This window comes from Podarcis muralis, chromosome 2, assembly GCF_964188315.1.
Source record: "Podarcis muralis chromosome 2, rPodMur119.hap1.1, whole genome shotgun sequence".
NCBI lineage: Eukaryota > Metazoa > Chordata > Lepidosauria > Squamata > Lacertidae > Podarcis > Podarcis muralis.
Genome location: NC_135656.1, coordinates 76772094 through 76794111, shown reverse-complemented (window position 1 = coordinate 76794111; position 22018 = coordinate 76772094). Strand labels below are relative to the sequence as shown.

Below are 22018 nucleotides of genomic sequence, written 5' to 3'. Positions count from 1 at the left end.
CTATGCACTGTGTAACAACTGAGATAAAGCAGACAGCCTACTTTATTACTTCATTCTGGTCCATCACCCAAGCACTGCCCCCTTGGGCCAATGATTGGCCAATTTGAATTCCAGTGCATGGTGAGCTATCCCACCCTCCTTTGCGGCCAGCTGGGGAAATTCCCCAACAGGCCAGGCTATGATGGAGAGGCCCTTTTCTCCATGGAGCCGAGATCCTTCCACAATGGGCCACCACCACCACCCAGAGACTAAGTGGCCGTTCTCAGTTGATGCACTGTGTAACAGCTGAGATTCTCTACAAAGATTTGAGCTGAGATGTTGGTGAAGCCTGCTGGGCTGGGGTCTTCGCTGACATTAGTTCTAAGCAGCATAACCAGTGACCAGAGATTGTGGAAGTTGGGAGGAAACAGGACAAAGGGAAATGAAATTGGGGCAGAGGAAACTGAGAAGCCCACTTATACAGCTAGAACTCATCTTTACAGTCACAAAGTGGGAAAATCATTTAGCCATGTTTTTACTTGGAAAGGAGAAAAGAAGGTGAGAACCTGAGTAATCCTGTCACATTTTTTAATGGCAACTGGTGCAGAGAGGCCTTCCTATGCTGCAATATTCTGGAACCTTAGCTGCCTGTCTTTATTTCATTTAAATGTTTTATAGTCCACCCTTCAGCTAGGAAGTTCTCTAGGGGCTCACTATCATATTGATATATAATAGATATAGAGATATATGCCATTGCTACTGATTTACATTTGGACAAATCGTAAGAAAAGACTGACCCAGGGATAATTTACTGTAGCAAAGAGGTATACTTTGATATTGTAAATAAGAACGCAACAGCAGATTGTGCTTGCTGAAACTGGCATCTTGCCAAGTGTAGGCACAGTTCTAAAGACATAATTTACCTGTTTCAAGGAGCCTTTTAATGTAAGGAACATGTATGCCATGTAGCCTGGAATCAGCACCATGGATGATAGAGCCATAAACCAGCCAACACCTTGGCCCCATGCCGGGAATACGTAATCGCCCAAAGTGAGAGGAGTCATTTGCACAGCACTGAAGATAAACACACCCTGGGGAAGTAAAAGCATTAAAAAAGTCAGCTATGGTTTGTTGTAGTTGCTGCTGCTGCTTTTGCAGGTAGTTCTTTGCTTGGATAGGAAAATTAAAGTGAAAAGTTATTTTCCTTTTTAAAATTCCAGACATCTTCCGTTTTACCTATGCAATTTTTGATGGTACTGTTAAGAGTTTGGGGTAAGGGTGGGGAAGTAGATTGTATACAAAGACCCCTCTAAGCCCTGGATCCAGCAAGTGTTAAAATATAATCCACTGAGGTGATAGCCTGGCCAATGAGCCATTAAGGAATACAAAGGAAAGGGGCAAATGGGTCGGACCCCTCACCCAGCTTGCGGCTAGTTTGAAAGACAAAAGGCCACAGTAGAGAGTTGAGTTATGTAAGCCAGAAGCTGGGAGAAAAAGAAGTGAGCTGGAGAGACAGTCAGAACATGTTTGATGTCTATTTGAGCCCAAGGCTGCGGCTATGGGAGAAACAAGACCCTTTTGGGGTGTTAATGCTGTGAACCCCTCCATTGCAGGCTCAGGTTGTATATCTGTGTAAATAAACCATATCTCATAAAGATACCACAGTCTCCGCTGTGCCTCATTTCCAAAAGAACCCTGGAATCTCACAATGCTCTGAGATAGGGATGGCGTGCACCTGGACAGAGCCACTATGGGTATTACTATGTAACACTATGGTTATTAGGTATTTTCAGGCATTTAGTTAGTTCCCCCTCATTGGATATAAGATTTATAGGAATTATACTGAATTTGCCCCTCATAGACAAAGGAGTAATTTCTGCCTACTCAGGAGATTCTCTGGAATGCACAACTTTTGTACAAAACAATGCAATGCAATGCAAAGATTCAGTATCCATCCTGCCCACCAGGAGCCACAACATGTTGGCGACAGTTCAAAGGGTTGTGGAGGAAATTGGAGCAGGGGGTAGGGAGGAGACAGGCTTGCTTAAGCTCCTAGAGGTTTAGAAAAAGAAGAAGAGTTTGGATTTGATATCCTGCCTTTCACTCCCTTTCAGGAGTTTCAAAGCGGCTAACATTCTCCTTTCCCTTCCTCCCCCACAACAAACACTCTGTGAGGTGAGTGGGGCTGAGAGACTTCAAAGAAGTGTGACTGGCCCAAGGTCACCCAGCAGCTGCATGTGGAGGAGCAGAGACGCGAACCAGGTTCCCCAGATTATGAGACTACCGCTCCTAACCACTACACCACACTGGCTCTCTCCAGAATCTTAAAGAATCTTAAAGGTGGGGTTCTTAGCAGTGGTGATTAAGGTGAGGGAGATGTCCAACACGAAGTTGAAAATCTCCTTTCTCTCCACTGTGTATGGAGAGGCGGAAGGAAAGAACAACCTTCCTTTCCCCTTTTTCTAAAAGACATTCCCCCATCTGCTGGATGCATAGCCCTTTAGTGTTATATAGCAACAGAGGAAGGCTTCAGAAGAATGACTGAAGATGGTGTCGTTTTTCCTTTCTTTCCTCCAAAGTCCTGCGAGCTAATTTGTATTTGTGTTTTTTATTATTCCTTGCTTAATTCTGTGGCAATGTGAGTGTTATGTGCTGATGCAATAGTTCCAAAATGCTGGTTCAGGACTGGATGTTTATGGAAGCCAGCCTAGAGCTCATTGGTATCCTAGTATTGTGAGATGGGGATGTGAGCATTTCTCATTAATTTATTCCTATAACACTATGACTCCTCATAGGCCCCCAACTTCTTGCGTCTGTTTCCAAGAGCCCTGCAAGATTTGGCTCGTAAACTCTAACTGCATGTTAAATCATCTGACCTGTCTTGTAATTGAATTGGCAAAAGCCCTAAACAGTGTGACATGCATTTTGATATACAAAAGGATATTTTGAACCATATATATTTATAAATTTTGAAATCATACAGTTTCATAGATTTTTAATTTTCTTATGTTGCTTCTCCTTTCAAACATTTTGTTTTTCATGTACAGAATAAAACAAATATTTATACTGAGGTTTGAACCTGCTTTACGTGGTTTTCTTTTTGCTTCTCAGTATCATAAAATGATATGTGCATTCACCACTATGACCATTGCTCTAGCCCTTTGCTAGAAATAGCCCAAAGCTATTTTTGCTAGTGGAATCAGCTAAGAAAGACAAAAGTAGAAAGTTTTTGGAAAGAAGAAAATAGAAGATGGCAGCTTTTATATTAGATTATCATCACCTGTGCACTAAAAATAAACACTGGATTCTCTAAAATAATGTGTCTCGAGGCGAGTCAGCAGTTGTTATGGTCCTTCCATTAACTATTGGAAGATTAGAATTTCATTAAGTATACTTTAATTAAAATTATTTTAGTTACTATTTCTCCAGAAGGCATGGAAGTAGACCAAAGTATTTAGAGAACAGAAAAAAACACAGCTTGCATTGTAGTCTTTTAAAAAGTTTGTGAATATTTTGCTTGAATTGTAAGTTCTATAAATTATTGTACATTATTATATCAAAATAAAGCACAAATGTGTGTGTGCATGATCAAACGGCCAAGTGTAGTTGCAGCATTTTAGAGCCTTACTGGACATCCTTATCACTGTGCATTCTTGATTATTTGTGCTCATTTCAACTTTAAAAAAAATGTAGACTTGCATTAATTGCATTTAACATCTTTAACATTTTTGTTTCTTACTGCCACAATGATTGGAGTAAAGAAAGACCAGCAGAGCTTCCACCAGATGCAGGGCCTATAGCCAACCATCTCCTGGATATTGTCGTAAAATCTGTTTACACCTAAACAAACAAACAAACAAACAAATTGTTAGTTGGTTGAAACTAATAATGAATGGCTAGGAGAGAGAAAAGCTTTTAAATATATCAGAGAGTCTTGCCAGATAACCTACCAAACCCATTAACAATCCAGTGTTGGGGGTTCTACAGAACTGGTGGCTCCAAAAAGGCCTTGAAGCCAGGGACTAGCCTAGCTGCAGGGAAATAATCAGACCCGAGTGGGGGAGGTTTTAGTGCTGGAAAAATGGAGCCCACAGCCTACGGGGAAGGGAGGAAATGAACAACAATCCAAACAACAGCCAATACATCATTAGTTCTGGTTACAAGAAGAAGAAGAAGAAGAGTTTGGATTTGATATCCCGCCTTTCACTCACCTTCAGGAGTCTCAAAGCGGCTCACATTCTCCTTTCCCTTCCTCCCCCACAACAAACACTCTGTGAGGTGAGTGAGGCTGAGAGACTGGCCCAAGGTCAAGAAGTGTGACTGGCCCAAGGTCACCCAGCAGCTGCATGTGGAGGAGCGGGGAAGCGAACCCGGTTCACCAGATTACAAGTCCACCGCTCTTAACCACTACACCACACATCATGAGAAAGCTCTTTCATCATTATGGGTTGAGTGCAGGGAAATGTAACTTCCCAGGAACAGGACCCTTAGCAGTAGGCACTGTTATCAGATTTGCATTCCTTGTGCAGAAACAATGCACAGAGGAAGGAAAATGCCAATCCCCTAAGGGAAAAGCCTAGATTCTAGCATGTGAAGTTGAAGTAATTTATGCTTAGATTTATATAATCGATAATCTACAGTAAGATGCTTCAACAAAGAAGAGAATAAATCAGAGAAGTCAACAAAAGAGTCATTAAAATGTAAGAGATTTATTAAGGTCTTATAGGGTTGGTGTGAAAAAGCTCATGTGAAAGCATTAAGTTAGGGAGCTGCAATACATGTGTATAGGAACTCCGGATCTGAGGGGCATCCCATAGAATCTCAACTAATATATTGCCTCTTTGTAGCATACTATGCAATCCATTATTATTATTTGGGTTGCAATTTGTGTGCACAGCTAAGCTGCATCAATAGGATTTAAGTGTTTTGTGTACAGGACTGCAACCATGGTTCTAGTTCATCCTAAATATATAGGTATTATGTTGTTATTCATTTATAATCTGGAAAATGTATTTTTCTTTGGTAGTTTGATTGCCTCTTCAAATTCTGTTAACTTCCTGGATAGAAACTTATCCCCCCCCACTTTGCATAGGTGAAACATTTCTGATCCGCAAAATAATGGTAAAATGGGAATCTAACCTTCACTAAATGTTTTGTGCCTATGATTTCACTCTATTGGTCTTTTTCTAGGCCTTATACCCTGTAGGGATCAGATGGGATTACCATGAGGAATTATAAAATATACATCAAGTCATCGTGTCCACAATGAAGACATTGTGTTGACTGGGTTTGATATATTGACGATAATTTCTGATTAAATCCCATAAGATTCTACATTCATGCCCTTTCCATGCCCTTTTGCCTCTACTGTCCATTTCTCCTTGCCTGAAGTCACGTACACAGCAGTTGCTTCGCCCGGCAGGCATCCTGGGCCATAAAGATAGTGAGCAAGCTTATTTGAAGTAGCTCTCTAATGTATATTAATCTTAGGATGTTAATCTTGGAGCCAGGAAACAGATCTCACATGAAGGTGGTAGTGATCTGGTCTTTCTGGCAGTGGCGTAGCGTGGGTTGTCAGCACCCGGGGCAAGGCAAGTAATTTGCGCCCCCTAACCCATGGATTTGCGCCCCCTAACCCTAACCCCCAGATGTTGCGCCCGGTGCGGCCGGGCCCCCCCTGCACCCCCCACGCTACACCACTGCTTTCTGGCCATCCTTCTTATCATGTTTATTTCTCAGCTCTAGGGTTGCCAGATGCACCCCTTTGTAGTTCTCAATTTATTTACCACCCATTTGTAGTTCTCAAGTTATTTACTACCTCTTTGTAGTTCTCAACATATTTACCCCAAAATATGTGCATGCTAATTAGTGTTGTAGTGTAACTTTTCCCCCACGTGGGGTTTGATGAAATGCTCAGAGGAAATATGATTGGTTCTTACGAGCCCTGTGTAAAAGATTCTTTTGCTAATAAAATGGCCTGGCGAGGGGTGTGGTTTGCGCACTTTTCTCCGAGAGCCTTGCTGGTCAAAGCCTCGTGTCTTGGTTTTTAATCAGGGTCCAATCCTTCCTTTACTTTGCAAACGCAACATACCCTTTCTAGGCATGGAAATTTCCTGACTGCATTATGTGATGGAAACTTTTCTAAAGCCTTCTGCCAGCTAGCACATCTATGGAGATTGGAAATACCATGAGGAATGTGCTTACACTGATATTTTAAGCACCTATTGGATAGTGCCAGAAACATCACAAATGACAAGCCATCATTTTGTTGATACTTTAAAAGTTTTCAAGGATTTGTACATTTATTTGTACATTTATAAAGTGATGCTGCTTTTCATAAGCAATGCAGTGCTCATAAAACGTTTAAAACAAAACAAATCAAGGAAAAGTTCTTCCATAGCACTGTATATGAATGGTAGTACTTTGACGAGTGTTAGAGTTCTTACAGTTCTTACTTACTTTTTCCAAAAATGCTTAAATTCCAGTTGAAAATGTTAACATGCTATCAAACAACCCCAATTCTCTCCTCCCTCCTAAGTGCAATATACATATGGTGAGCTAGCATATCTCCCTCACTTAAACAGTTCGGATGGCCTCAAATTACCTCTAGGTATGGCATTACTTTGTTAAGATAAATGTGGCAATTATAGAAAACAATTTCAGTTTTAAGTACACATAACATTTCAGATTATTACTTTGTTTCCTCTGGGGACTGCTTTACAAAAATTTTACATTCTTTTGGCTTGTTTTCATAAATTTCAAAATACTGTAGCATCACATACCGTAGCACCAGGATATGGAGATACACTCAAAGAACACAAGAAACAAGAGACTCATTCCACTTGCAGAATAATAGTCGAAAAGCTTGAACACATATAGTCCACCCTGCAATATATAAAATGTGTTAAGTTCATCACACTTCTGAGATTTCCTTTCCTGTTTTGTTTAACCTTTATATCAGCTTTACTTTCCTATTTCAGTTCTGTTTTTATTACTTGGAAAGATTCTCTAGGTTTATAAGTATTCAATGATCACTTCCCCTGGCTAACTGTGACCTTTGGACCATACAACTGAAAATAATCAGTGAATTGCCCAACTATGTATCAGTATCAATAAATTTGGTGTGTAATATTTTTATTTTGTAAACTGCCCTGTGATCCACAGATGAAGGATGGCATAGGGATAATTCCATATTTATTGATAAGAGTAAATAGTTGAGCTAGAGGTTCTGTCACATGGAAGATGTTCTCCAGTTCCAGAGGGAAGAACCTGAACCAGTGGAGTCAAGTTACAAGAAAGGAGATTCCAACTCAGCATCAGGAAGAATATTCTGATGGTAAGAGCTGTTGGACAGTGGAATGAACTCCCTTGTAAGGTGGTGGACTCTCCTTCCTTGGAGGTTTTTAAGCAGAGCTTGGGTGACCATCTCTCAGGGATGCTTTAATTGAGATTCCTGCATTGCAGGGGGTTGGGTTAGTTGCAATTCTACAATTCTGTAATTCAAAGCAGACTCACAATAGGATAGGGAAGGAATAATAAATACGTCGATGTCTTGCTCTTGTACAAAGATAGATTCCTTAAATATACCATTTGTGTATTGGTTTTAAATGTTGCCATGGCTTTTGGCATTACTTACATTCCATACTACATCAAATATTGTTCCTGAATGCAGCAATGTCATTGGCTGATGATAACCAAGCCTTTATGTGTTTTTTTCTATCCAAGGGTTTCTAAGAGTTGCCAAAACAGATGGAATCCTCAGTGGTTGTAAATCAATTTAATAGAACAAGCTGAAGATTTTAAGAGTAGCATTAAGCCTGACAACATGCCAGTAAATATAGGTATTATATATTATATATGCATTATACTAATCTCAAATCCTTAGAGGATATTGACATTTGAAGGTTTAGGAAAAGCTGAATCTCTCCTGTCTCCCCACCTTCTTAAATCAATAGGCAATCCACAGAGGACTCTTACTTCATAATTCTGTTTAGTAGAAAATGCGACCACAGCAAATTAGAGATAAGAAGTTCCCAATATAGTATTTACCTGAGTAATATTCGACAGTCCTATCAGATAGGAAACGACACACACACAAGCAATAAAGATTTCTCTCCGACTGCGTAACAGTCTTGGAAATTCATCCACTAGTGCTGTTATGAATCCTTCAACAGTACAGAACTGAAAGTGGAATGAGAGGTTACACACAAACCAAACTAGCAACATTAGATTTGAGCTAAAGCAACATCCAGCTTTATCCTATCTCTTCTCCAATTTCTCTTCTCCCAAACTATTCTGTTGTGATGCAGATCAATAGTCAAGATACATCTGGAACAGGGCAAACTGATATGCCCAGTTCTGATATACTTTGATCAGACTAATGTTGACTCATTTCATGAGTTGTGGTGCAGCTTCTGCAATCATGTTAAAGCACAGGTGGGTTATTTATAGGGCAACATTTCGGAACCTATTAAAATATACTGGAAATTAAAAATAGGAAACTCGTGCTTTTTAAAATCTGGCATAATGTGGGACAGGTTGTCTGGACTAATCATAATTAAGCTAACTTGTTCCTGCTGAGACTCTAGACCTCAGTTTAGAAACATAATAGATAGTCAAACTGACTTAGATCCCTTTGTGCATTTTGATGCACATGCAGAGCTCCTGTACATGCTTAAAGTGATATATAAGTTTCTTCTTAAGGCCATAGTAAACATTTTTTTTTTCAGTAAGCAAATATTACTTTTGCTGCCCTGCCAAAAGAACTACTAAGCACATGACATTCTCTCCTCAAGCTATGAGTGTGTACATTTCTGACAGCCACTGGGAAGTGTGTTAAGACACAATGGTAAATGTTTTAACATACTATACATTGACTAAGGATAATATGAGACAAGGAGCCATTTTTGGTGGTATCTGTGTTGTGACAGTAGAGTGGAACTATTTCATATTATACTACAGATTAAGAAGCTGAAGAAGTTAAAGAAAAATAAAATAAGAAAGCCCGAAAGCTCTTACACACAGGCCTAGTTTTTTTTTGGTGTGGGGGGAATATTAGGCTACTTTTTATATTTCAGTAGCCTAAAGCTAAACTTAGTTAAGGATATGTTTGACTCAATTAAATTAACAGCAGTTTCTTCAAAATGAATTATTAATTTTGCTGATTTTCTTTTATAAAAGAACTTTAGGCTTCATGAATAAGGACTCTTCATTATTTCCATCCCATTATGAAATAGCTATTGCTGTTGCTAATGTACTGTGTATGTACTTTCACCAAAAGTTAAAGTAAGGTGTACTATGAAAAATAAGGTTTGTTTACATGTATGTACATACATTCCACTGTGTTTGTTTACACAGGTGGCACTGTGGGTTAAACCACAGAGCCTAGGGCTTGCCGATCAGAAGGTCAGTGGTTCGAATCCCTGTGACGGGGTGAATTCCCGTTGCTCAGTCCCTGCTCCTGCCAACCTAGCAGTTCGAAAGCACGTCAAAGTGCAAGTAGATAAATAGGTACCGCTCCAGCGGGAAGGTAAACAGCGTTTCCGTGCGCTGCTCTGGTTCGCCAGAAGCGGCTTAGTCATGCTGGCCACATGACCCGGAAGCCGTACGCCGGCTCCCTCGGCCAGTAAAGCGAGATGAGCTCCACAACCCCAGAGTCGGTCATGACTGGACCTAATGGTCAGGGGTCCCTTTACCTTTACCTTGTTTGGTGAATTAGTGAGTAAAGGGGATTTACAGTTCTATATTTTATATTCTGCCTCAGTGATGCAGGTTAGCTCTAAGGCCACCCATTGAATTTCATGGCTGAACTGTCCGTTAAATGAAATCGGGCCTCCCCCATTCAAAATGCAACAGCTCCGGCTTCATTGGTTCAATGCTAATAAAGGTCTTCATGTCAGCCTTGTGTAAACAAAATGGCACTCTAAATTATTTTAATACTCTATAAAAGCATGGAAATCTTGTTTGTTGGGAGCTGTAGCAATAGGGTACAGGGGCTCCATTTTGTGAATTGCCCAGGCAGAAGTAAAGTGGTCTGTCACTGGCACTGGCACATGGACATCCTGACAACACGCTGGCATCCCCTCCAAAAGCTTATTCCAGAGTGAACTGGAGAAGTGGAAACACTTGGTCGTGGACCCGAAGATGGTAGCCGAGCTTCCACTAGTATAGAAGCTGTCTTGTCAATAATAGCCTGGCTTGAGGGAACATCCATGTAATGGGCCCAGTACCTGAACTACTAATAGGGAGGAGTGAGGACTCTGTAGACCAATGCTGATGATGTGGTGAGTACCTTCCCTTCTTGCATAGGACATTGGGGGAGAGAACCCAGGGCACTCAAGGGATGTAGCCAAACCAGGAATGTGTCCTCTGAGGAAACAGTAAATGGGGGACATGGGGGTCAAACCTTCACAATGTTGGGCAAGATCAATATCCTGAAAGTAGTCAGAGTGAGGAAATTTATGCTACTATAAAGGCATCATCTCATGAGACAGGAATAACTGGCTGCTTAGTTTAAGAAAATAGGCGCAATTGTTTGGGGGGCTAAATTGTACTGAAAGTGAGTTGTACACACACACAAACAAACTCACAAATTCACAAAAGTTAGAATTAAACATTATAGGAAAATGTTTTACGAGGTATTTTTAATGCATAGTTTAGCATGCTTCTGCCAATTCTCCTTTGACACAAGGAGTGGAGAACCTTCAGTCCTGCTCTCAGTGACTGAGAAAAAGATCAGCAAAGGCTGCTTCTTTCATGAACCAAGGGCACTTATAGGGACCAAGACAATGGGGAGGCTCACTTTATGAGATTCCATATTCTAAGCCACAGTGCACAGATATTTTAAAGAAAAAATTAATTGGCTGCGGTGTCCCATCTCTGCTAAGCTTTCTCCAAAGAAACTTCTTTGATGTAATGCTTTTGAAACCAGGCAAACTTTTTAAAAATTCTAGGTATATTATTTAACATTTTGCTTATTTAAATACTTGTTCTGCAATTAAAGTTCTGCAAACTACTGTTTTATTAGGTGGGTTCTTTTGTATTGTTTTATTGTCTGTAAACTACCCTAGAATCACCGGACCAAAGGTGGCATACAAATTTAAATAGCCACGCATGATAGAAACTGTTCACTAGTGTTAATGGCCCAGTTCAGCCATAGACCTCATTCTGACATAATGAGCCTTGGACCTGTGTGCTCTCCTCCCTTTTCTCCTCTGCATCTACAACCTGGAGATCAGAAGTCTTTACTTCCTTTTTAAACTAACTTGTTCAGTATTATGACTGAAACTCAAGAAATGGGCTGGTCTTAATTATTATTATTATTATTATTTTTAAGATAAACAAGCCAGCTTTGAACTGTGGTTCATGAAGTTGGCTAGTATCAGTGAAGACTGATACAGAGATACAGCTAGCATTGATAGAAACATATAAAGAACTGCTGGACATTTGTCTTCAGTAATAGCGTTTTAAAAAACAACAATAACACTTCGTTTTACCTGACTGTCAATTCCAAGCATAAGCAACATGGAGAAGAACAGTATTGCCCATAAAGGTGAGACAGGAAGTTGTGTTACTGCTTCTGGATAGGCTAAAAATGCAAGCCCAGGACCTGGTAATGGGAGAAATGTATTTATTGTCACTTACCATTAATGCAATATCTAGCAGCTCAATTTATTAATTATAAACTAATTTAGTCATTTTACTACTAATATCTCATTTCATACTACTGCATAATAACAAAGCTGGAAAAATTGAGACAGATACGAAATGGAGCTTAGAAAGTGTAGGTTTAAATATGCACATGAATATATATATCTATGGATATAGAAACAACTATGTTTTTGTGAAAAACAATTACAATATATTTTTCTATATACACAATATATAAAGCTTCTGCACTCTTAAAGCATTATGAAGTTATCTCGTATAAACATATGAAGCTGCTATGTTGTATTTCCAACAAGTAACTGTGCTGATAGTTACTTGTTTATGCATGTCTACATTGATTCTTGAACCCTTGGCGTGAGGTGTATTGGTCACTAGGCTTGCAGATACTTCTCAGATTACTTTGAGGTAATGGCTACCGATCTCACAAGCGTATTAGTGCCTCATTTATGAAAGTGAATGCCGCTCTATTTTCCTAGATAACCATTAGGACTAATGAACTTTTGGGGGGTGTTCTCTCAAGTGCAGATTCCCCAATTATAGTGTAACTTGTCTTCCCTGCTATCTTCTGAAACAATAAGACACTGCAAACTGTTAAGATGTTGCACACCTGATTTTGCAACTTCTTCAATAGGACGTTTGGTGACATGAGCCATGAATCCAACAATGGAGAAGATAACAAAACCAGCAAACATGCTTGTGCAAGAATTTATGCAGCACACTATGATGGAATCCCTGAAAAGAGAGACAGAGAGAGAAGAGGGTAGGAATACTGTCCAAAGTCAGGATTTCAAGCAACATTCCTGTTGACAGGGCAAATTGTTTAAGGCTTATGATACTGGATTATAACTCTGTATATGTAGGACTAACTTTTTAAATACAAAAATTATCAGTGAATTATCTAGCTAGTTTCTTCATTTGACAAAGAAGCCTTTCATTGGTCTGTCTCTTATTAAGCACTGTGTCTGTTTTGCAGGGGAAAGTACTAATTCACATTACACTGATATGAGCTGGCTGAATGATTTTTGCTCGGGAATATTGGGACATGCAAAGGTAGCCTTACTGCCCTAGCCATCCCAGTCCCCAAGAGCCTGCAAAGAGGGGAAGTTTGATACTCTGACATTAAAAGTGGGGCTCTGCACCAATATGTTGCAGCGCCTAACAAAAGTGCTCCTGTTCAGAGTTTGAGCAATTCTTACAGGGCTGTTCAGGATTGACAGAAAGAAGGGAAGATGTCAGGATGGGGGGGGGGGGGAGGAAAAGAGATACTTTAAATCTATCTTATTCACCTGAAATCTCTCCCTGCTATTCTATATAAGCAGGGCAACTAAAAGTTGCCAGATCCATCTGCATTGCTTTATTGTTACATAGTTTAGTCATCCTCTCATATAAATGCTGAGAGTTGGAAGCAGATCAATTTAGGGTCTCCATAAGATATTTCTTCATATTCCTCTCTAACCCCAAATGAAGCATAGGTCTTGGTGGAAGCCACACTGAATGTAGGTCCTTGCTGGGAACCTTTTTTAAAAAGGTGGAAACCACTACTAGTACTTTTGTGTGGCTCCATTTTGCTGCCAAAACAGGTAGGGACCAAAACATCCAAATGAAGTATTAGAAGGAATGATGTTGCCCACTTTGCATCTCATGAGGATCTCTCCTTGAACAATACAGCTGCCCCTCCAGTATGGGAGGAATCTGGAAACACCATGTGCTCTGTGTGCAGTAGGAGAGAATCGTTCCCTTTCAGCTTCTGAGGGATTATGTTTGTGCCCTGTGAATTGCATCAAATATTCCCTATCTGAGGCATCTAGGAATCTAGGCTACTAAAGAATGGTAACTGCTTTACCTGTAAACATTGTTGTTGAAAGGGTTGTAACTTCCAAGAGCAATCAATGAGCCAAGACCCAGACCATAGGAGAAAAAGATCTGTGTGGCAGCATCCAGCCATACCTAGTCATAAAGGACAAAGACAGGTGCACATGGCTATGATTGGTAGTTTATATATAGTTACAAACAGGTGATAATAAATAATGAGCGTGCAATGACAATATGAGCAATACTACTACAAATGGCCCAGAAATCAGTACAAGGGCTCCTGCTAGTGCAACATGCCTGGTGGGACAGGCTCTGGTGGGACAGGAGAAATCCCAGAACACCACATGGAGGGGAAAGCAGAGGGGGTTTGATTTAATCTGGAATGCAAAAACACTTGCTCCAACAGAATGATCAGAAGAGTGCATCACTTGAACTCCTCCCCATAGGATTATTAGGTTACCAGGCCTGAATGCTTACCTCAGAGTCGGAGAGCTTCTCAAACTTAGGAGTGACATAGAATAAAATGCCTTCTCTTGCTCCAGGTAATGTTACTCCACGGAAGAACAAGATAATCAACATGATGTATGGATATGTGGCAGAGAAGTACACTACCTGAAACAAAGAATGGGGTGTGTAGTGTTAGAAGCAATGAGTTTAACACTGAGGTTTAAGAAATACAGGGGAAATAAATGTGGTGATGCTGTACACATCTGAATCACATCTGAGTTCAGGCCTAGGGACCAAGTGCCGTCCTTCAGACTTTCATACTAGGCCCTCATGACTCTTCCTAGGCCACACACCCCATGCCAGCCACTCCTCTTGTAAGCCCTGCTTTGCACCCTCCTTGAGTGTTTTTGCCTGGCTGCAATACTTACTGCTTGCCTGGATGGAGGACAGAGGAGGTGTGCCACAGTGTGTGTAGAAACTAGCTTACTGAGAGAAGGTAAAATTCATATTAGTTGCTCTGCCTACTTTTGCCTCCGGCCTCACCCATGTTAGCATGTGGCCACCCCCCAAAAAGGTTACTAAGAAAGAAATGTGGCCCTCAAACTGAAAAAGTTTCCACTGCCCCCTGTCTGAGACAGATGCAACAGTACTCTGCTCTTTCTTCTTGCATGTTAAGCACAGGGCTACAGAATCCCCTCCTTGCTAGACATGCCCATGCTTGGTTTTCTTGTACGGACTGCCGCCCTCCACCTTTCATAGTTAAGTCTGCTCTTACTTACTTTTCCCGCTACAGCAGTACCTATTTATCTACTTGCACCAGCGTGCTTTCGAACTGCTAGGTTGGCGGGAAGGTAAACAGTGTTTCCGTGTGCTCTGGCTTACGTCATGGTGTTCCGTTGCACCAGAAGTGTTTTAGTCATGCTGGCCACATGACCCAGAAAGCTGTCTGTGGACAAAATCTGGCTCCCTCGGCCTGAAAGCGACATGAGCGCTGCAACCCTATAGTCACCTTTGACTGGGCTTAACCGTCCAGGGGTCCTTTACCTTTAACGACTACTCACTTTTAAAAACTTAAAAGTTCAATTTGTACAGTAATGGAATATATATATGCATGCTTGAAATACAATTTACAGCAGAAAACAATAATCTTATGGCGCCTTTAAAGCTTGCATGTTTTATCCAAGTTTATGAAAGTTTGTGCCATAATAAAATTTGTTAATATTTATGGTGTTGGAAGAGTCTTTATGTTTTTTGCTGCAACAGACTAGCACCACCATCCCTCTAGTAATTTACAGGGGTATCCAAAGAGTTTTAAAAAGAGCATTAACATTCATATCTCATGGAAGGATGTATCAGCAAGACTAGTCTATTTAGAAGCTTTAGAATTCCATGCCGACTCTGATTACAATGTATAGGCTTTTAGAACATATTCTTACCTTTCCTGTCCAGCCTACCCCCTTCCAGATGCAGAAATACACTAAAATCCAGGCAATTGCTAGAGTAATTGCTAATGGCCAACGGATGTGGCCTGGTTTTTCCAATCCATCTGTCATTTGGTGCATGTTACGTCTAAAATCAAAGAGGAAATGTATAAATTTCTTGAACTTAGTTGACCTTATACATCTAGTAAGAAATTAACTGAACATATTCATTGGAATGAGGAAAAGATTTTTCTCAACTTACTCCCAGAATTCCAAAACAGCACTTGTCATGTTGGTGGTATTTGCTATACTATAATTTGAGAAACAGTGGTCTGTGTTCCAGGGGTTGTTACAGTGTCTCCATGGAAGATTCTAATTAAAAAGGCAAGGATAAAGAATAGGGAGAGAAGAATAAAAACATCAGTGTTTTTAAAGTCATCTTAAGAGCTAACAGCTAGTATACCATGCTTGCTTAGAAATGATAGCCAATGTTAAAACTAAGCTGGTTCCAATTTTTCAGGGCATTAAGCTTCCACAGGGTTCATGCCTGTCAAGAATTATATTCTGTTGCAACTTTTGTCTCTTAAATGTTCTTGACTTACATTATTATATATGCATACTTCTGAAGACACACAGTACATTATTGGACATGAAGAGTGGCACTGATCTAATCTTTTTCCAGCATTTCTGATTTACTCTTCACAATTAGGAAGAACTAAACATGCTTTCTTTTTCTTTTTTAAAACTGAAACAAAAATTTAACTTGAGGTGAGTGTTTCTTTTCCTACTAGCCTTTTCTCTCAGACCCATTTTGTACGTTATTCTGGTGGAGGCTGCCAAAAAGAGCTCTGCCACTTTATGGGTCCATTAGGAATGTGTTGGTTGTGAATTCCTAGGCAAGCACATCCTGAAGCAATCAGATTGCATGTCTCTGTAGGAATTCTGCACCACAACCAATTTGTGTGAGGTTGATTGAGGCCTGACTTTAACACACTTTATAACAGCAGGTGCTAGCCTGCTAGCCACCTGGAGCCTCTAGAAAGCACAACTCACACCACTTGCATTGAAGATGGGGGTCAGAAAAGCCCCTTGGGCTGACAGGATGTGATTATGTGTCATCCATTCCAGGGACTTCATATGAAAAATGTATGGCTGCCCCTATGAACCCATGGAGGAAGCCATCAATCATGTGCTGTCAATCCCAGGGACAGCTCTGGCCAAATTTTCAATGGGTATGGCAGCAGCTATGCTTTCTAGCTGCTGCAGACAGCTAGTACCTGTTTAAAAAAGAAAGAGGGAGAAAATGTGTTAAAGCCAGCACTTGAGGCATTTTATTGTAAAAATATTAAATCTGTGCAGGGGGAAATGCACACAGATACTGGATAGAATACATGTATTGGTGAACACATGCAAAAGATAAATTAAGAAGACCGACACATCCATTCCTGCTGCCCATGCAGCTGGGCTATGGCTGTACTGGACTTATGCAGCTGTTTTAAAACATGGGTTGTGTGAAATCTAAATGGAACCCCAGCCAGCCATCTGGCTGCTGCATTTTTGGACCAATTGAAGTTTCCAAGCCATCTTCAAAGGCAGTCGCATATAGAGTTCCTTGTCATAATCCAGTTTGAAAATTACCAGAACCTGGAATATCATAGACAAATCATCTCTGTCCAAAAGGAGCTGCAGCTTGTGGTCCAGCCAGAGCTGGAAAAAGGGACGCCTAGCCTCTTAGGCCAGTTGAGCCTCCATTGACAAGCAGAATCCAGAAGAACCCTTAAACTGTGGACCTGCTCCTTCCATGGAAGTGCAACCCATCCAGAACAGGCTGTCCTTCCCAGCTCCTGGATGTGAGAACTCAGGATGCATAACAGCTCTGTATTTTCTGAATTCAGCTTCAGTTTATTGGCTCACATCCAGTCCGTCACTGTCTCCAAGCACAGGTTTAACATCTCAACTGTCTCTCCTGATTCAGTTGGAACAAATAGATAGTGCTGGGTGTCATCTACACATTAAGGACACTTCACTCCAAATCTCCTGATGACAACTCCCAGAGACTTCATGTAGACATTAAATAACATGGGAGACAAGATGGGACTCTGTGGGAAACCGCAGAAAACTTCCATGACACCAAATAGTAGCCTCTCATAATGACTTTCTGGAAACGGTCCTGGAGGTAGAAGTGGAACCACTGAAGTACAGTGCCCCCAACCTCCCTGAGATGCTCCAGAGTGATACTGTGGCCAACAGTATCAAAAGCTGCTAAAAGATTGAGAATTAGCAGGGTCACACACCCTCTATCTTTCTCTCCAAAAATGTGATCAACTAAGGCAACCGAGGCAGTTATAGTGCCATGGTCAGGCCTGAGGCCAGATTGGAATGGATCCAAGGAATCGGTTTCCTCCTAGCATCCCTGAAGTTGGACCACCACTACCTTCTTAAGCATATCAAGGGTATGGTCCCTGGGTGCAGGGAGGTCTTCTTAAGGAGGGAACCAACCAATGCCTCTTTCAGTAAAGCATTAATCACTCCCTAGGCCCACCTAATTAACCTTCTATGGCTCACTCTAAGAAGATAAGATGTGCAAGAGTCAAGGGGGCAGTTCTTCAAGAAGCTTGTCCAGATTAAGCAAAAACACACACACAAACACACAACACCATTCACCACTTGAAAAAACTCTTTTGGGTGACTACTTGCAGATGTGATGGTAGTGGAGAAGTAAGCTTTCTTTGCCACCATCATTCGGTAGGCAGGGTGGTGTGGTTGGTTATACGTGAACATGCCCTAAAGTTTTGAATTAGCTGTATTCCACCTCAAGGTTGATGTGAGAGACAGTAAAGAAATAGTTAAAAATAAATATATGGACCTGTGGAATAGAGGAAGGCCATTGCTATATGAACTTCTGGCTGCCTCTGGAAATTAAAGCTATATATTACGCCAGAATGTTGCCATGGTGTATTTTATGGAACCAAAACCTGCTGGAATAATAGAATCTCAAAATGCTATGGGTGGAACTTTTAGTGGTCAAGGAATCAGCATGACTTCCTAGCAACGCTATTAGGTCCTAATCTATGTCCATACACAACTGTTGTTCTCCAGTTTTCAGGTTCACCCAATTTAAATCATTTCCCTATGCAACAGAAAGGAGAAGCTGAAATGATTTATCCATTAGGTAAGTAAAGTAACTTGTGAAGAAGTTGGTGAGGGATTGATGAGAGGAGTGAGCAGGGCGGCAAAACTCCCCTATGTAAATAAATAAAATGATTTATTATTATTATTATTATTATTATTATTATTATTATTATTATTATTATTTTAAAGTAGGTCAGCTAATCAAACTGAGCTGTAATGAGGGTTTTTTAAACATGAGAAAGATCACTTACTGTGGTGAAAGAGTTGTATAAGTAATATATGGCCCAGGAAATAATCACAATGTAGTAAATATTAAGCCAGAAGGACAGGACAGCAGCAGCTAATCCCACACCTATAGGGAGAAAAGTATATCAGAGCATTTTAGGACTCATATTCTTAGCAGTAGAGTTTCAGAACATAACAATAAGAAGTACATTTGGAGAGATGTAAACCTAAATAAGACAAAATTGCTATGTGATTTTGCGCACTTATACTAAGAAGAAAGCAGTTACGAGAAAGTAGTGGTTACGTGAACTGCAGTTTGAGGTACCAGTCTTTTTAATGAGGGTTGAAGAGTAGCACAAAAAAACCCCTACACTTTCAGTTTATGTTTCTACAAAGTCAGATAGCCCTTTTGCTATGGGCAGGGAGCAACCATGTGAAGGGGGAAAGAGATATCACAAGAAGTATGGCTATGTGCACTACAAGTAAGCAAATTAGGGTTGTTGGGCAAAGGAAAGAGAGTGCATCTTTAGAAAGCAGTGTTCTGTTGCCAAATGAAACAAGGGTTCTGAATGTCTAGCCAGCCTACAGCTGGAAAACAATATACTGAGAAATTGAGACTGAGGATAATACATTGCAACAGTGGCCATAGTCAAGAGATGTGTATGGAAAGAAAAATAGGATAAAGGGTGGAGATGCCTGGGATTAAATTGCAGAACTACCTGGTTATTCGGTCTCTTTTTCTCATATAGACAGAGTTTACACTGGCTTGTTGTAAAAGTGCAATTTCAGAGTTATGTAAACATCATTTTATTATTTCTTTTGCAATAAATATTTATTGGTTTGGTGCATCTTTTAATATACTTAAATAACTTTGAATTCTTAGTCCAGAAAAAGTGGGCCAGTATTAAATTGATCAAAGAATGACCTGAATGTTAACACCTACTATGGTATTAATAGCATTGTATTTAACTCAACACTGTACCTTTGAACATTGGAGCAAGCTTCCAAACTCCAAGACCTCCTATGGATGTGTATTGCCCAAGCGAACATTCCAAAAGAAACAGGGGAACTCCAGCAAAAATTAAAGTAAGGAAATATGGAATCAGGAATGCTCCTGAAAGGATACAGAAAATGAGCAATTATACTGGAAACCAACATATGTATCATTAAGCAAGAATTCAACATTCATTTTTCCTTTAATTGCAGCAGAAAGCAAATGAACACTATATGTGACCTAGTTGCTCTAGGTCTCCTCTGATACTATTGCTCTAATCGTATGCATGGTTAGGGATATGCTTTGCTCTTTTGCAGCGTGAGCTGAGTCACATGTTACAAAGAATGTTTGCAGATGAGTTTCTGCCTCTTTTATATATATATATATATAGGAGCAGACAGTCTTTACCAGCAGTTAATACCACCAGGAGGGTCTTGCTTTGTGTCACAGCAAGAATGAGCTACTCTTGCTACTTGCTAACCTCGACCTGGCTGCAGAACCTGGCTTTTTGGTGCCATACTTAGTCTGGAAGAGACTGCTTTCCTGTTAAAGGCAAAAGCAGATGTTCTCATGGTACACAAGGCATATCCTTTTTCTAAAACCTAGCTGCTGTGGCTGCCACCAAATATAATAGTATATCATGGTGGCACTCTGAATGGGACGAGGCAAAGAATCAGCAGAGCAGTCCCTGTGAGCCTCTTTGCTCTCCTCCAAATGGATAATAGGGAAAGTGTTCTGCTGCCTTCCAAACCAACCAGATGGGAACTCAAAATACATAGATTGTCATCCTTCACTGAAGTGATCGCCTATCATGGCCAAGGAATCCAGTGTGCAAGTAGTAAAATCTGTTTAGCGTGCCTTTCCAAAAAGCATTATCATGCAGTTTGAAAGACCTGTGTTAAGATCTTCAGCCTGCTCTCCCTTCTCTGCTGCTGGTCTTGTAAGATTAACAGGAAGTAGTGGATTCTGATCAAAAATATTTAGCACTTAATTACATAAACTGAAATAAGTACCTCCTCCATTTTTTCCACAAAGGTATGGAAACCGCCAAACATTTCCTAAGCCAATCGCATAGCCAACACAGGACATAAGAAAGTCAAATTTCCCCTTCCAGGTGTCTCTGTCTGGAATATCTCCTTTTTTCTTCTGCACCTTGACCACGAGTGTCTTAGGCTTGTCATTGGTGATTGAGGCATCACTGAGTTCTGTGGAGATTTGTCCATCAGCTACTTTTGTTCCATTTGTTGCCATGTCTCTAGGTTTAGATGGAGAGGCTCTCGCAGCTGGACGAGAAATGTCAGCACCAGTCCACGTGGACAGCAGCTTTGCGGCTGTTGACTACCCAACCAAAGCTTGATGGGATTGTTAAAATAGCAGTGGAGGTGATGCTTGAGAGTGTTAAAATCCAAACAGGTATCTTGTAATAGGTGTCCGTATTGATCTGCAAAACAAGACCAGGAGATTTTTTAAATTGGGCCTTACACAGAAATGATCACAGTTAAATTCAAATCTTTTCAGTAACTTGAATGTATTTTCAGATTGTGCCCTTGATCACAACCAGCCATGAAAGTATACTTTTTATCTAAATATAGGAGTCCTTCTTGGAATGAGTGGCAGTTTAACTCATGACATTTGTCAACACCCAACAATTCACAAAACAAATGATGCACAGATAAATGCACAACACTATGTTTTTCAAAATTACACTCAGGTTTTTTTTAAAAGTTATTAAGAAAAAACACATGAGGAAGTAGCAATCATAAAACGAAGATGAAAGGCAGAAGCCTTGTGGGTGAGGGGCTCCCAGGTTCAGGAAATAGACCAGTTGCCTGTTCTTAATGGGGTTGCTCCCTTCCTGAAGGAGCATGTACATAGCTTGGGAGGTAGACGTATCCTCAGTGGTCAGGAATGCTTCCTTCCAGCATTGGCTGTTTCTGGGCAGGGAGAGTTTGGCCATAGTGTTGCAGGCCTTAGTAACCCCTAGATGGGACTACTGTTGTGTGCTCGACATGGACCTACTCTTGAGGCTGGTTCAGAAATTACAGATGCTGCTGAATGCTGCACCCTGGAACAGCTCTGTATCAGCATAATAATAATAATAATAATAATAATAATAATAATAATAATAAATTTTATTTATATCCCGCCCTCCCCAGCCGAAGCTGGGCTTAGGGCGGCTAACAACAATCAAAATAGTCCGACATTCTAAAAACATTCATTATAAAATTAATTAAATCAAATTAAAATCCAATTAATGGCAACCATCAAGCAAAATTCTGTGCAGAATGCCGATTGCCAGACCAGACCAAAGGCTCAAGGTATTATTATTTGTGTTTAAAGG

At 40.5% G+C, this 22018-nt stretch overlaps 1 protein-coding gene across 3 annotated transcripts in view; it reads right to left on the bottom strand.

Annotated features, from left to right (window-relative positions):
* SLC6A1 (solute carrier family 6 member 1) overlaps positions 1–22018 on the bottom strand; it is an 85412-nt gene that overhangs the window by 2761 nt on the left and 60633 nt on the right. For all 3 annotated transcript variants that reach the window (XM_077924828.1, XM_028718881.2, XM_077924829.1), the window contains 13 exons: positions 20691–21118; positions 19666–19797; positions 18710–18810; positions 15589–15698; positions 15342–15474; positions 13936–14070; positions 13490–13593; positions 12254–12378; positions 11475–11587; positions 8029–8160; positions 6762–6864; positions 3719–3819; positions 903–1070 (listed from right to left, as the gene is read on the bottom strand). In XM_077924828.1, the coding sequence (XP_077780954.1) occupies positions 903–1070; positions 3719–3819; positions 6762–6864; positions 8029–8160; positions 11475–11587; positions 12254–12378; positions 13490–13593; positions 13936–14070; positions 15342–15474; positions 15589–15698; positions 18710–18810; positions 19666–19797; positions 20691–20928 (1695 nt within the window). In that variant the 5' untranslated portion in view covers positions 20929–21118. The remainder of the gene's footprint in view (positions 1–902; positions 1071–3718; positions 3820–6761; positions 6865–8028; positions 8161–11474; positions 11588–12253; positions 12379–13489; positions 13594–13935; positions 14071–15341; positions 15475–15588; positions 15699–18709; positions 18811–19665; positions 19798–20690; positions 21119–22018) is intronic.